General features: G+C 41.7%; 2 protein-coding genes across 4 annotated transcripts; both read left to right on the top strand.

The window, feature by feature from the left end:
* The first annotated feature begins 2,369 nt into the window (after positions 1–2,369).
* On the top strand, positions 2,370–7,462 carry map9 (microtubule-associated protein 9). Of its 2 annotated transcripts, XM_086121094.1 has the most exons (13): positions 2,370–2,693; positions 2,774–2,855; positions 3,296–3,772; positions 3,855–4,003; positions 4,345–4,381; positions 4,467–4,537; positions 4,635–4,696; positions 4,788–4,938; positions 5,074–5,151; positions 5,281–5,442; positions 5,649–5,794; positions 6,750–6,885; positions 7,002–7,462. In XM_086121094.1, the coding sequence occupies exons 1-13, from the start codon at positions 2,622–2,624 to the stop codon at positions 7,119–7,121; spliced, it is 1,743 nt and encodes a 580-aa protein (XP_085977220.1). In that variant the 5' UTR covers positions 2,370–2,621; the 3' UTR covers positions 7,122–7,462. The 2 variants fall into 2 exon arrangements, with proteins under 2 accessions (XP_085977220.1, XP_085977221.1); XM_086121095.1 differs by lacking the exon at positions 3,296–3,772.
* A 1,292-nt stretch (positions 7,463–8,754) lies between these two features.
* On the top strand, positions 8,755–15,284 carry ugdh (UDP-glucose 6-dehydrogenase). Of its 2 annotated transcripts, none has more exons than XM_086120131.1 (12): positions 8,755–8,829; positions 10,023–10,184; positions 11,388–11,489; positions 11,570–11,770; positions 11,850–12,047; positions 12,308–12,455; positions 12,958–13,052; positions 13,133–13,263; positions 13,437–13,576; positions 13,778–13,869; positions 13,953–14,063; positions 14,796–15,284. In XM_086120131.1, exons 2-12 carry the CDS (start codon positions 10,023–10,025, stop codon positions 14,904–14,906), a joined length of 1,491 nt encoding a protein of 496 aa, XP_085976257.1. In that variant the 5' UTR covers positions 8,755–8,829; the 3' UTR covers positions 14,907–15,284. The 2 variants fall into 2 exon arrangements, with proteins under 2 accessions (XP_085976257.1, XP_085976259.1); XM_086120133.1 differs by lacking the exon at positions 8,755–8,829 and adding an exon at positions 8,935–9,014.
* Positions 15,285–15,343: the final 59 nt, after the last annotated feature.

Here is a 15,343-nt window from a genome sequence, read left to right as displayed (position 1 = left end):
CTCGGTTCTAATTCGTGTGTTTTGGATTGTAATTGCTGGCACTGGGCCAAAACCACATGTCAAAAATCGAGTGAATGTCCTATGCTATCTATCGGTCAGTCCATATTTGTACGTACTTTTTTTTTTAAACAATTTATGACTACTCTAAAAAGTTGAAAATGGCTTGCACTCTTTGACAGTGCAATGTTAATGGTAAAACAAACATGCCGTATTTTTTATGTCAGAGGAAGTGATGATTTTAGAGGTACACGGATTCCATTCAATGATCTTTTTTTTTAGGTCAGTCCGTCAGAATGTCCAAATATGAAAACAAATATATATATATAATGTCCAAATATGAAAACACATATATATATATATATATATATATAAACAACGTATGGATGTATTGTATGAATGTATGCATACCAAACCCGTAATTACTTGCCTAATGATCAGTTTTTGAATGTATTATGTTACTGAAATGAAGGACACACCGTATTTATGTCACTCATTGAAAGCAAGTCCATGAATCTATCAGTTAAGATACTCCCATTGGATACAATGGTACAATGTGACAACTAAAAATAACCACAGCTGCATGCTAAGTGTACATAAAGGACAAATCAGACATAAAAAAAATTGAGACAATAAAAACAACACAATAAAACAACGCGGAGAATCGTGATGAGTCGAATGCATAAACCAAGAAGCCAGCATTTTCAACGGCAGTTTCAGGTGTAAAAATTAAATGTGTAGATATCGGGGCGGGTGGCCCGGTGATCCAGTGATTAGCGTGTCAACCTCACAGTGCAGAGGTCATTGGTTCGATCCCGGCTCCGGCCTTCCTGTGTGGAGTTTGCATGTTTTCCCTGTACCTGTGTGGGTTTTCTCCGGGTACTCCGGTTCCCTCCCACATTCCAAAAAATGCATGGCAGGCTGATTGAACACTCAAAAAAATTGTCCCTAGGTGTGAGTGTGAGCGCAGATGGTCGTTCGTCTCTGTGTGCCCTGCGACTGGCTGGCAACCGGTTCAGTGTCCCCCTGCCTTCTGCCTGAAGACAGCTTGGATAGGCTCCAGCACGCCCCACGACCCCTGTGAGGATAAAGTGGATCAGAAAATGGATGGATGGATGGATATCAGGGCGACAAACGGCGAAGCACCAGGCTTCCCGTTCTCTTTGTTTTATGTTCCTCTGGACGGGGTGCATCCGGGAAAGTAAATTCCTTGTTTGTTTTACATATTTGGCTAATAAATCAGATTCTGATAATCACTTCTATGACGTTTTCTTTATATGCTTCAATTATCTTTGCAGCAAAGTGAAGTGAAATCTCACCTGAGAGTGGACTCATCGAGTATGCTTTATGAATGCCTTGGCAGTTCAGGTATTGTTCTGGGAACCGAGCACAAACGTTCGTAGTGCCCAGTGTTCCCTTAGGCCAGTGCGCTACCTAGAATCCTGGAACCCTCCCCACCCCCCTAAATAAAGAAGAGGGTGTAGAAAAACTGGAGCATATGAGGCAAAATTAATGGCACCTCTGTCTTCAGTGCGAAAAACGAATCTAGAAAAAAATGTAATTCTTGTGTGGGGTCGGCATGTTCTGCTGAGTTACTTCCGAGTACTGTGGGTTCCTCCTCATTGCACGCGTCAAGTAAATTGAGAAATTGTCCGAAATATTGTGTATCCTTGTGTATTGTGAGATTTTTCTCACAAACACAAAAAAATGTAATCACACTAATACAGTGGTTCTTAACCTTGTTAGAGGTACCGAACCCAATCGGTTCATCTGCACATTCACCGAACCCTTTATTAGTGAGAAAAATATATATATATATTTATATTTATATATTTATTTTTTACAAATTCAAGACATAAAAAAAAACAGAAACACAATTAGTACAAGTATAAAGTATACGTTTTTTAATTGTGCACAAAATGAACCAGCCGGTGATGGCCAAGCGGGCATGTCATAACTTCTGTAATTGACATGTTGAGTCGGGTGTGTCTTAACCTCCATGGCAGAGCCTCTGTCGAACCCCTGAGACTGATGCACCGAACCCCAAGAGTTCGATCGAACCCAGGTTAAGAACCACTGCACTAATGTTTGGGTTACGGCGCCACATAATTTTTTTTTTGCCCCACATAAAAGCTACATCGTATGAAAAACGTACACTGACGTCAAACAAGTAGAGTCAGTCGCCAGTGAAAAGTGTTTGTGACCCTTTTAATTGCGCGTTAAAAGATCGAGATTTGGTCATTCCACCGTCAATAACCATCGCATTTGGTAAATAAATGTGACGTCACTAAATTCAGCATAAATCTGAAGGGGAAAAAAAGGAAAGACCGAAAATGAAACACGCATGCTTATTGAGAAACCGGAAACTACGTCTCCCTAGGTTACCGTCAACAAAATAGTACCTCCACCCGAGGTTTACGTTTAATGTATCCATCTGTTATCCAATCCGCTTCTTCTGATCAAATAGTCATTTTATATTTGCAGAAACGACTATATGTAGAGTGATAGTACAGTAGTGGTAAAGTATATGAGAACTCTGGGCGCTCCTTGTCGACTTGTTGCTGCTAGCAAAACGTAACGAGCATGCTAAATCCTAGCGAGGAAGCCTGATTATCGTTTCAGACATGACGAATCAAGCATTCGACATTCTTGCTTACTCGCAGAGTCCCAAAACAACAAAAAGAACAACGTTCCAGGTCAAGGGTGCACTATGCTTTGATTACCACGCATGGAAAATAGACTCGGGCGACTTAACCTACTTGCTGTGTCTTTGCAGGATGAACTTGAAGCTGCTCTCAACGTCAGAGCTAGAAAAACAACACTTTTGTATTCAGGAGATCTGGATGAGGATGGCGACGGTAAGATGTATTGAATAACATGAGGGATAACACCATTTGTTCTTACAAACTACACTCAGTGACAGGACTATGCATGAACTGGACTCATGAATGTCTAAGATGGTTTGAGTTCAGATTCTATGTCTTCTTGCGTTTTTGTTTGTTTGTTGTTGTTTTTTTTTTGCTCCACACCCCTCACGCTGTCAAGATGAATGAAAGCAGGCAACACCACTTCCAAAACATACTGCATGCTGTTTATTGCATATGTTGTTTTCATTGCATTGTTGAAAAGACTGTGACAGATGATAAACACATTTTAATACATTACATTTGTCAAACTGTTTGCTCTCTTGATCAGCAGCAGTCCACTAGCTGGGAGAATGTTGGTTTTAGTATGCGATATAGATGGAATAAAGGCGAATATCTATATATATATTTTTTTTAATTTCTGTTTGCCACAGATCTTTTGGGCAACCTTCTTAAATCAAGAAGAAACAGGTCTGATGCATTCAAAGCCAGCAAGACTAAAAGCCAAATCAACGACTTTGACTTCTCTGATGATGATGAAAAACAAGGGACGAAAAATAGGACTTCCTTCTTGAAATCCCTGAAAAGACTTTCTGTGGAGGGAGATCCGATTGCACCACAGCATGAACACGAGACTTTAAACAGTTGTCAGTTATCCAGTGAAGATGATATACGGCACAAAAAGGATGCTGTCAAATTGGCGAGCCATTGTCCTCCAGGAGACAACTCGAGTACATCACGATTATCCCAGTCAGATGATGTTCCTCTGGACTTGCCTTTTCCTTTCCACAGCAGTACATCTCCAGCACCAATTAGGCCTGAGAGTAGAGCAGACATCAATGGTAACACAGGTTGTGAAGAAAGCTTCCGGACTTCATTAGACACTGACCTTAAATGTGTGACAACTACTGGTCAGTTGACACAATTTCCCTGCAAATACTTTACATTTAAGGGTAGACATGTTCACCTGTTCCATTATGCATTTATATGCAGGTATTGAGCGGGAGACACCCAAACCCAAACCAAGACAAAGGACATTGGGACTGAAAATCCATGTGACAGAGAAAACAGAAACGTCTCCACCAGCTCCCATCACTGACATCTCAAGTCCTGAAAAGATTACAAGGAGCTGCAGTCCCCACGTGCGTCATTTTACATCTTACATAGGCGTGTTCCCTATCTATCATTATCCGTCATCCTGTCTCTTAAGGTTTACGAAATAGAAGGAACCGCAAAGCAGTGCAGTTCTCCATCACTAAAAACCACAACTAGAAAATGATAGATGAAATCGCTGAGTAATAATCAATTAAATGTATTTTTATTTTTCATAACAGATATCACATGCTCATTGCTGATAAACATTGATAAATGAAAACCTTAACAGAACAACAAAGAAATAGTCTAATGTTATGCGAGGCACGTATGATCGTTTCATGTCATCAAATGTATGTATGTGTCAAAAATATCTTGTCGTGTTTGTTAGTTGACGGATGGACACTGTGCTGGGTCATGCGCTTCAAGTGAGTCGTTAAACATCATTACCACATTTTAAATGGATGATGTACCACGCAGCATTTTATTATTTGTATGTCTCTTTCGATTTAGATAGCTTCACGTTAGGTGATGCCAAAGAACAACAGAGGGAAGAAGACTCCACATCAGTGAAAGAGTCTAACGTAAGACGTTATGTTACGATGTTGTTTTGGTGAGGATCCTTTTTGATGTTCTTCATTTTTTCTGTTTAATTTAATAAGGTTACTCTTCCTTTTTCAGCAAGAGTCAGGAGAACACTCCGTTGCTCAAGTCACTCCAGTTCCAAACAAATCTGATATCCGGTCAGTAATGCTATCTTACCTGCGGTATGCTGATATATTTGTGAAAAAGCTTTGTGACTTCAGTGTCTTTGCTTTTTTTCATATCATTCAGGGCACCCAGTTCTCAGTCTCAGAGACGCAACACTGCGCGCACCAAAAAGGTTGAATCAAAGTACCTGGGATCCCTCAAAATTCTGGATTGTAAAGTTTCCCCAAATTGTCAACCACAAGCTGTCGATTCTCTCAGGGCCACTGTTTACCAGGTGAGTGGGACAATGACGTCTCTTGCCTTTTTCAAGAAGAGCTCCCTAGTGCACCGCCTATTTGTATTCGTCTCTGATGAAGGCAGTAGAACATTGGGTGTCACTCTGTTCAAATGTTATTTGTATTCCTCCAAGGAATGGCTCAGAAAGAAAAAGGAAAAGTCCTCAGAGAACTTAAACAAAGAGAGGATTCTGCAAGAACAAAACAAACAGGTGAGCAGCTGAGAAGATAAGAACCTTTCAGCACAGTGGACCATCTCTACCAAACTACGGTAAAACAAAATCGTGGTAAATGTTGTCATTTTATACACGCAGCTGACTTTGTTCCCCCAAACCAAACAGAGAGAAGAAGAAAAAAAGAAAGGTGCTGCCAATTCATACGAGGCTTGGAAAGAAAAGAAAGATGAGATGCTCAAAGCAAAAACAAAGGAAGACAAACATAGGTTGAGGGAAGAGCAAAAAGCGGTGGAAGAGGTACAGGAAAAAAGGAAAGCGGCTGAACAGGTACCATGTTTAAGAATCACGCATAACTTTCACAGACGGAAGACTAAAGTGAAGGCAGCAAGCTCCAACCTTCACATAGTCATTAACGGTGAAGCATTTTCACCAGAGTATTAAAAATGATCTTTATATTTCAAAATCATGGAGGGGGGGGGGGGGGGACAATGTCCCAATTATTCTGGATCTAATTGTAAGGGATGCCACGGCAGGTGTTTCATCAATGGAAGCGTGAGCATGATGACGTACTGCGAGAAAAGTGCCGACAACAAAGAGCAACCGAGAAGACGCTTGCACTGAAGAAACACGAGGAGGAGGAAGAAAGAAAGACAGCCAGCAAGTCTGCTTTTTCGGACTGGTAAGTTCAGAGCATTGCCCATGTGAAATATCCCTCCGCAAGGAAATATTAAGGGTAACGGTGAAGAAAGATAAGATGCAAGTTGAACAAATAATGTCGATGATGCTGTCACCAATCTGAAACATCGTTCCTTATTCACACTTGGATGAACGTGGAGGTGCTGTGAGGGTCATGCTTTTTTAAAAACTTTTCCAAGGCTTTGAATTGGATCCAATCTGTTGTGCTAGATGAGAAGCTGCGTTGGATGGGTGTGTCATCACCCTTTTGGCTGCGTGCGGTCAGAGACGAATTTACAATCATGCGTGGGCTCTTTGAGGTGAACAATGAGGAGCTTGCTCTCGTCGTTCGCTTGAAAGAGCCGGCTTGAACAGCTGTTTCGTTCAAAACTGACACAGTCTATCTAGCAAAGGATAGGCATGTATCACAAAGAGAAAGATCGAAATCGAACAAGAGAATTCCTGCTTACACTAGAGGCTAAAATTGAGAAGTGTTGGCAATCCGTACTGGGGTGTACCTGCACACTTTGGAGAACACAGAGCTGGTGGACGACTTGTGGACTGGTACGGTAGGAAAACATCTTGTCCTCAACACTAGCAAAAGCTATTTTTTAGTACTGCTCTATCACAGGTTTCAGAACGTCTTGGCCTCCATTGCATACTTCACTGTGCAGGGTTCTGCCACAAGATTTAAGCAGTGGCCGAGTCTCAGCCATTGGTTTTGCAGCGATTCCGCATACAAATATACGATGTGGCGTTGTCGCAAATTGTAGTCTATCAAACACACAGAAGCTTTCACATAGACTTAAAAATACATTTCAAGTCAAGTCCAACTTTGTCAACTGCGCTGTATGTGCAACATACAGACAACAAGAGGAGCCGCTGCGGGTGCCTGCGCCGCCATCAATTTCCAGGTTTAAGCTAGCATTGACCGTAAACCATGTGATTGTTTTCCCCAGGTGCGAAAAGAAGACAGATGCCCTGAACAAAAAAGTCACGATAGAACGCCAGGAAAACAAGAATAAAACTGAGGAGAATCTATATATCCAAGAGGAGAAGGATAAAATAGCTGTCGAGATGTTTGAACAGTGGCTGGTATGTAGTTTCTTACCTGAATTGAGATCAACTCCTTGTATGACTTCTCACATTATTGCAAAAATGTGTGACTGTCTGGGAGCACTTTAATGGATTTATTTTCTATTTAAAAACAGGCAAAGAAGGAGATTCAACAAAAGCGACAAAGAGAAGAAAAGCGACTCCAAGTGATACTGCGAGACAGTCCGCCCCCACCATGGAGCCCTCCCAATAAAACCATTCAATTTCGAAAATAACATTTGAAACGTGAGCTGTCCATGCTGAGTTAAATTTCATGCAAATGGCTTGGGGCCAATGCATGATGACTGGCTGTTGACCAGTCAAGAGTGTAACTGAAAAAAGCTCCTGCCACTCCAAAACGGGTAATTGGATGCATATAGTTTGATTTGAATATTTAGAATACAGACTAAAAAGTGTTCCATTTTATTCTGGATCTTCATGTCAATATAAAATCGAACCGTAAGACATTACAGAAAATGGATTAGGTTGGATTCATAGTGTTTTTGTAATTTCAGTTTTGTTTATTGTCTTTACCCCAAGAAATATTTCCCAAAATAAAATGTATCAATTGAGGACAGCGGGGTAGTCATATACAAGATTTCTCCCAGTGCCACATAGGCTTGCCAGGCAGTGTGTGTGTGTGTGTGTGTGTGTGGCAGATTTCACCCTTAACTAGTCGCTAGCCGATTGCTGACTAAAGACAGAAGCAACCATACACACTCGCATTCCCAACATGCATGTTTCTGGAATGTGGGAAGAAGCTGGAGTACATGAAGAAAACAAGCAAACACTTGACAAGAAGGCGGAGGCTCGCATTTGAACTCACAACCTCTGGACTGAGAGGCATTGTGCTAACCAGTCGTTTCCTAATATTCTGCAGGGGAATTAACAGTTATTTCCGCTGATGTATGCAGGATGCCATCAGAGCAACCTGATTGGATTCTTTAGTGTCATGATCTTTCAGAGATGTGATGCAATTGGGAGATTGTGTCATAAAGAGTCTGTTTCAGTCCAAGTTTGGTCCGTAGGAAATTCATCCCCAACTTCAGAAAAAACACAGGGCGAGGCAAAAAGTCAGGCTGTTGACTCACTGGGACAGAACATTCTGTCATAAAGGGTGAGGCAAAATTAGAGTGTACTAAGGGTACTCGTCTACCTGGTAACATGACCGGGGGAGGAAGTGTTACATTTTGTACACTAGGGACGTGAGGATAATTGAAACCAGGTGCGAGACAGAAGAGTTGGGGTGTACACGAGGCAGGAAGCTGACATGGCTGCCACACAAAGAGAAGGGACAGCAAATGCTTTGTAAACCAACAAAAAGACCACAATTACACTTTTAATATTTTACATCTGGGGTGGGGGTTAAAATTTTATAAAAAAAGGGGTACTCGCAAATGTTCTGCATTACTGTAGCGAGTAACGTTCCACATTATCGAGTACTGTTGTAACATCAGTTGACACCAAGTGTGTGTTCATGTTTCATAACACGTTGTGACCATTAGTTGTACCAGAAACATTGACATTTTGTTTGAGTATGAGTATGCACGAGTTTAGTATGGGACTGGTCTTTACATGTCATGTAAGATGTATTGAAACGTTGGAAGTTCAAATCCTGTATGTTTTTCCCCATAACAACTGCTCAAGCTGGAATTGTACTCTGTACCTCTGCACTGTGCGGTCTACGCGCTATTAATCACTGAGTCAACTGGCCGCTCCCAGTCGTTGTTTTGCGCTTAAAATCCACAAAAAGGAACTATGCGTGCGAAGGTACGGCAATTGTACGAAACGATGTGCGTTTACACTGAAAATCTACAAACAGGAAGCGGTTGTGCGTGGGTACGTCAGTATTACGTCACTTTACGTTTGTAACCGAGCTGACAGAGTCGCTTCTCTTCAGTGGAGGGATTTGAGACGGTTCGCTTGTTCAACTCCTATTGAAAGGTAAGCTTACTCGTTGAGTGCTCACCGTATTATCAAGTCGTCGTCTTCTTTTATCATTACTGTTTTTTTAATGCATCACTTATGTTGTTCAGGTGAACAACTTTCATCTCGTCATGCCTGTCTTCGAGACATTGTAGAAGACAAGTAAAAAAAAATTCTAGAAGTTTGTTGTCGTGTTGGCAGAGGTAAAATAAGGTTGTCTCAGTCAAGCTAGACATTTTGCTACCTCAGACATTCCCTTTATATGTGACATATACTGTGAATATTTGTAAACCGGCCCAAGTGATCATCGGTCGTGGTTGACTCGGGCAGAGGTTCTAAGAATGCCTCAAAGTGTGCGCGTGTGTGTGTGGTGGGGGGGGGGGGGGGGGGGTGGAATGAAAGGCTCTTTATCTGACCAGGCTTTCACGGTTCGACTGGCACTGTTGATGGGATTTAGGCGCAAGCAGTAAAACTGGCAGAAATCAAGCAGATTAAGTCCCGTCCCGACTAAATTTCATTTGAGTAATCATAAATAGTAGTAAATCAAGTCATTCAAGCTTGCTCAGTAAATGTGGAGTGATTGTAAAAAAAAAATCACAGATTGAGAAGTATACTGTAGTTACACTGCACAATACAATTGAAAATCCAGGTATAGGTACTGTAATTTTATAACTCAACATATTTTTATGAGTTGTGTGTATTTTATGTGATCTTTTTTTACATGTATTTATCCAAAAATCGAATATAGACTGCAATGAAAAGACTAAAAGATTAATAATCTTATTTTGTAAATATTTGTTAGAAAAATCTAACAAATATTTCGTGGCCAAATAAATCCTGTCAAAATATCTGGCAGTACCGTGAACGTTCCTCCATAACTGATGAAAAGATGAAAGAAAACCAGTCAGGGAGACTGTCAAGAGGCTGAGAGCAACACTGAAGGCGCTACAGAAAATTCAACCTGGCTGCTAGTACACGTAACAACAATCTACCGCCTTTCTCGTATGTCTGGATATATTATAATCTGAGCTATAATCAAATGAGAGATCGAATGTCAGGATAAAAGTATTGCGATAGCTTTCCTCTGCCCCGTTCGCCCACTTTCTCAAACTCTGTCCCAATTATACCTTCATTTGGTTCCTGGAAATAGAATGAATGAAATGAAATCCTGAACTCCCCCCCCCCCCCACACCCCTCCCTTTCATACACAGATGTTCCAAATAAAGAGGATATGTTGCATTGGTGCTGGCTATGTGGGAGGCCCAACATGTAGTGTGATTGCCCAAATGTGTCCAGAGATCACAGTGACTGTGGTTGATATCAACGACTCCCGAATCAAAGCCTGGAACTCTGACACGCTTCCCATATATGAGGTATGGGGTCAACTTTATTTCATGGTGCAGTGCAACTTCCAGAGTTGTAGATACTACTTTCACTTTTGCTATAACAAGTCATGCTTTAACTGCAGACTTTTAATTTGAGGATATTTATATGGGGGGTGGGGGGGGACTGGGGACATGGAGATATGTTCAAGAACATATGATATGGCATAGTAGGAAGGTTGCCTCATGTCAGACTATCTGGATCTCCAAGTCTGCGCCTAAATTGATCTTAACATTTTTGTGTAGGTGTAATAGGTTTCGCCATAGTGGTGCCCCTCTCATGAATTCATTATTTATGATTGATTGTGATATTGTATGTTGATGTGATTAAAAAAAACATTGTTGGAATTGCACCGTCATTGTCAATAATTCCAGCTGGTTAGGCACTTAAAAATACTTTGCATGTTTGTTATTTTAAAGCTCTAAAAGGGATGAATAGCATTCATATGGCTTTCGATCATATTTGCTATTATTTACCCTTTTGGATAAATCTAGTAAACATACCTGTACTGGTGACAATACTTGCAAGTACTTCTTTGCTTTTGGTAATATGTTTTTTCACTCTCATTTTGATCTGACCAGCCTGCTGATTTTTTTTTCAGTTTTTATTTCCAGTTCTATAGTCATCGCATTACTTTTGCCCTTCTGTAGTTGTATAACGAAAGTGCAAAAAGCCAAAGGAGAAAAAAAATAGGTCATCCTTTAGAGGCTCAATGATCTTAAGTCTCACAAGATGAGCGTTTGGACCCCCAGAATTTGTTGGTTGAACTCCAAATTGTACCACTTTATGAGCGTTGGACTGTCTTGGGTAAAAGGTGTGATATCAAGAGCGATAGAATAACCTGCTTGGTGAGGTTTAAATATTCATCATCCAGGTAAGTGGCATGCACGTCAACTGCTGATAAGGAGCATTTGCACGCCAAGCTTCTTTTGCCTTTATTGCCTTACCCGATTTGAAAGGTTTCAGCTCATTGTGGTTGCTGGGTGTGGTCAGAAACGTTGAGCTGGACAGAATTTTAGAGGGGCTTCGGTTGAGTAACTGTCAGCATGCAACCATTTGTGACCAGAGTATTTCAACACCGCGCTGAAAAAAACTGTTCCAGATGGCTCATTGTTGCAGTTAGATCATCATGACGAGTGTGCGGCTGTTACGCCCCAGTTCATAAAAAACAATCTCTGTTTCTCACCCCACAGCCTGGCCTGAAAGATGTGGTTGAATCATGCCGAGGGAGGAACTTATTTTTCTCCACAGACATTGACTCAGCCATCAGGGACGCTGACCTTGTTTTTATCTCTGTGAGTTTTCCATTCACACCCATGCAAACACACACAATGCTCAGCATCTGCACTTCAAACTAACGAGAACCCCAATGCAGGTGAACACTCCCACCAAGACCTACGGCATGGGGAAGGGCCGGGCCGCAGACCTCAAGTTCATTGAAGCCTGCGCTCGGAGGATTGTGGAGGTGTCTGATGGCTACAAGATTGTCACAGAGAAGAGCACTGTCCCCGTGCGAGCTGCCGAGAGTATTCGACGGATCTTTGACGCCAACACCAAGCCCAGCCTCAACCTACATGTGTGTATTATTAGTATTTATTATTGTTGCAAGTTGGTCTTCTGCTCTCCTATGTTCTCACGATACACCTCTGCTTTAGGTGCTGTCCAACCCAGAGTTCCTTGCAGAGGGAACGGCAGTGAAGAATCTGAAGGAGCCTGACCGTGTCCTGATTGGTGGAGATGAAACGGCGGAGGGTCAAAAGGCAGTCAAAGCGTTATGTGCCGTGTATGAAAACTGGGTGCCCAAGGCCAAAATCATCACCACCAACACGTGGTCGTCAGAGCTGTCCAAACTGGTGAGTAAATAATAATTAGAAATAATAATAATAATCGAATTAAAGTGGGATATTGCGTGGTAGTGAGTGGTAAATATGTCTGCCTCACAGTTCTGAGATTTGTGTTTTGAAACTGTGCTCCTGCATTCCTGACAGAAAGTCTGGAATTGTAGTGAATAGTGATAGATGCTGGTTCACATTCTCCTCCTCCTTAGAACCTTGATAAGAGCTGCTGCTTATTTACCGTTTTGTATCACCTTCGAATAACTTGGTGTATGCAGGCAGCCAATGCATTCCTGGCACAGCGAATCAGCAGCATCAACAGTATCAGCGCGCTGTGTGAGGCTACCGGGGCTGATGTAGAGGAGGTCGCCACGGCCATTGGCATGGACCAGCGAATTGGCAGCAAGTTTCTCAAAGCCAGCGTGGGTAAGAGAGGCTGCGCCATGAACTTTTTGAAACAGGAAATTAAGAAAAGTTTGGCAGTTTTGTGGAAGCATAAAATTCACAGGCAAGTCTCATTAAATGTTTGAGGTACAACCATCACCATGCAGGGCATCACGTTTTACTTTTTTATTTCAACAGGAAACCACTTTTTGCACCACATTGAACAATAGCTGAACCTTGACCTCTGATTTTCAAACTATTTATCTATCAATTTGTTGTTTATATAGAATAATAAACTGAGCTGGGTTTACAGTCATAAAGGCCTTCTGATGAAAAGCCATAAAAACAATTATGACCTGTGATTAAAAATGGGCCACAGCTGTAAGGTCTCTTGGAATCTGTTCTGGGTTCTGTGACGCGGGCTGACTTTGACGTTCTTCAAATGTGGGAACAATTTTTCCAAATTGGAAGAAATAATGCGGCCAATTAGATTGTTGCAATTATAAAGCCTTTAATCATTGTACACATCTTGTATCTCCTCCAGGTTTTGGTGGAAGCTGTTTCCAGAAGGATGTGCTCAATCTGGTGTATCTGTGTGAGGCCCTCAACCTGCCAGAGGTGGCCTCCTACTGGCAACAGGCGAGGACAGCAAAGTTCTAATTGTATGCTCTTTATGCCTCTTGGAAGTAATTTTATTCTTATCCCCCCTATCCCATCAGGTGATAGATATGAATGAGTACCAAAGGCGTCGGTTTGCCTGCAGGATCATCGACTGCCTCTTCAACACAGTGACAGGCAAAAAAATTGCTCTGCTCGGTTTCTCTTTCAAAAAAGACACAGGTGACACAAGGTCAGTTCCCTACCCACGCCCTTGTATATGTTCATACGTTAATCATAAACTTGCTCTTGTACGTCGGTGTTTAGAGAAAACTGGTTCTTTCAACCTCAACACATATTAACTTTGGAAGTACAAGATTCTACTGCCACCTTCTCTGATCACGTCGTGTGTGTGTGTGACCTCAGAGAATCATCCAGTATTTACATTTCCAAATATCTGATGGATGAAGGGGCCAAACTATTCATCTACGACCCCAAAGTTCTTAAAGGGCAAATCATTCAGGACTTATCTCATCCCAGCATCTCAGAAGACAAGCCAGAAAGAGGTAAAAGTGTATGCAACGTGTGACTTTGGTGTCTGCTAAAATGCACTGCACAATGGATTATCTCCTTTAATTGTAATTATGGGATCAAATGATCTCATCAATTCTGTCCTCCTGCTTATATGTTAATAATATATAATAATATAATATGTTGGCTCATAAATATACATTACTGTAATAACTAACTGGAAAATGCTGACTCAGTTTCAGAGCTGGTGACTGTGACCACTGACCCTTACGAGGCTTGCCAGAGTGCACATGCTTTAGTCATCTGTACCGAGTGGGACATGTTTAAGGTCAGTAATCTTTTTTTTTTTTTCTTACTTGCTGATACCGGTCATTTAAAAATAGTTTAGTCACCCTTCTCATGTCACTAAAGGAGCTGGACTATGAGAAGATTTACAAAAAGATGCTGAAGCCGGCCTTTATATTTGACGGTCGCAGAGTGTTGGACCACCTTCACGCACACCTCCAGGACATCGGCTTCCAGGTGAGAAACAAGTCAGGCACTGCTGCATTAGCATGATTGAATGCAGTACATCCTCTGAGGTTCAGCACACTCCATGGAAATCATCAAATTCTAAACTGTCACCATCATAAAATCATTATGTCAAAATATGCCATATAACCGTTACAGGTGAGCTTAATTTGACCTTCTCTTTTGAATCGGCATGTCTAACTGTTTAATGTCAAGTCTAATTTATACATATATAAATCACCCTCTTCACAAGTCTCCCAAAGGGCTCCAAAAGCCCATAGCTGACAAATATTAACATCCCCTGATGTAATACCCATCCATCCATTTTCCAATCCGCTTGTCCTCACAAGAGTCGCAGGCGTGCTGGAGCGTATCCCAGCTGTCTTTGGGCAATAGGCGGGGAACACCCTGAACTGGTTGCCAACCAATCGCAGGGCACACATTGACGAACAACCATTTGCGCTCACAACCACACCAAGAATCAATTTAGAGTGTATTCCATTAACCTGCCATGCATGTTTCTGGAATGTGGGAGGAAGCCGGACTACCCGGAGAAAACCCGCACAGGGAGAACATGCAAACTCCACAGGAAAGCCGGAGCCGAATCGAAACCTGCACCTCTGCACTGTGAGGCGGGCGTGCTAACCAGTCGACCACTGTGCCACCATTTCCAAATATACAGCTATTAAAAACATGAGCTGCTACTGTAACTTCAACTAAATCTTAGGTTTTCTTCCTCTGCAGATCGAGACCATCGGAAAAAAAGTAGTGGCAACACGGATCCCCTACACCCCTGCTGTTGTATGTCCTCGCATCGAGGCCAGCGAGCCTCCGGCCAAAAAAGCCAAAGTCTAAAACTGTTGGCACGCAACACATTCCTCCCTCAACCTTTTAATTGGACTCTGTCAAATCCTGCCTTATTATTTAAAGCAAGCCATACCAGCCATGTGACTTATGACTCTGCCATAATAGGCTGACGAGTTCAATCTTTAGGCTCAAATTTTGACTGATCAAGTTATGGTTGAACCTTTCCAAACACACAAATGGTTTATTGAATACACTAGTATTTATCAAGCAGTTTTTCATGTAGTTCAGCATGTCTTGCCATAGTGTATGTACTTTTTACAGCCACATTCCAAATGTTTTTAAAACCTATATTTTTTATAAATCATAATGCTGTATGTGCCCACTGTATCTGACTGAAAAGGCCAATGCAATAAAATGTCAACAAGTCCTGAATGTGATTGTTGAATTCCAAAAATGTGTCAGAGGTTTTTAAATTAATCAAAAAC

The sequence above is a fragment of the Hippocampus guttulatus genome, chromosome 9 (assembly GCF_054856545.1).
Source record: "Hippocampus guttulatus isolate MCC_2025c chromosome 9, RoL_Hgut_1.0, whole genome shotgun sequence".
In the NCBI taxonomy this organism is placed as follows: Eukaryota; Metazoa; Chordata; class Actinopteri; order Syngnathiformes; family Syngnathidae; genus Hippocampus; species Hippocampus guttulatus.
This window is presented reverse-complemented; position numbering and strand designations above follow the sequence as displayed.

Coding starts and splice junctions, on each gene's coding strand:
- map9 (XM_086121094.1), top strand. CDS start 2,622: ATGACGAATCAAGCATTCGACATTCTTGCTTACTCGCAGAGTCCCAAA. Junction 4,538..4,634: donor CATCAGTGAAAGAGTCTAAC/GTAAGACGTTAT, acceptor TTCCTTTTTCAG/CAAGAGTCAGGAGAACACTC. Junction 6,886..7,001: donor AGATGTTTGAACAGTGGCTG/GTATGTAGTTTC, acceptor ATTTAAAAACAG/GCAAAGAAGGAGATTCAACA.
- ugdh (XM_086120131.1), top strand. CDS start 10,023: ATGTTCCAAATAAAGAGGATATGTTGCATTGGTGCTGGCTATGTGGGA. Junction 11,490..11,569: donor CTGACCTTGTTTTTATCTCT/GTGAGTTTTCCA, acceptor ACCCCAATGCAG/GTGAACACTCCCACCAAGAC. Junction 12,456..12,957: donor GTTTCTCAAAGCCAGCGTGG/GTAAGAGAGGCT, acceptor TATCTCCTCCAG/GTTTTGGTGGAAGCTGTTTC.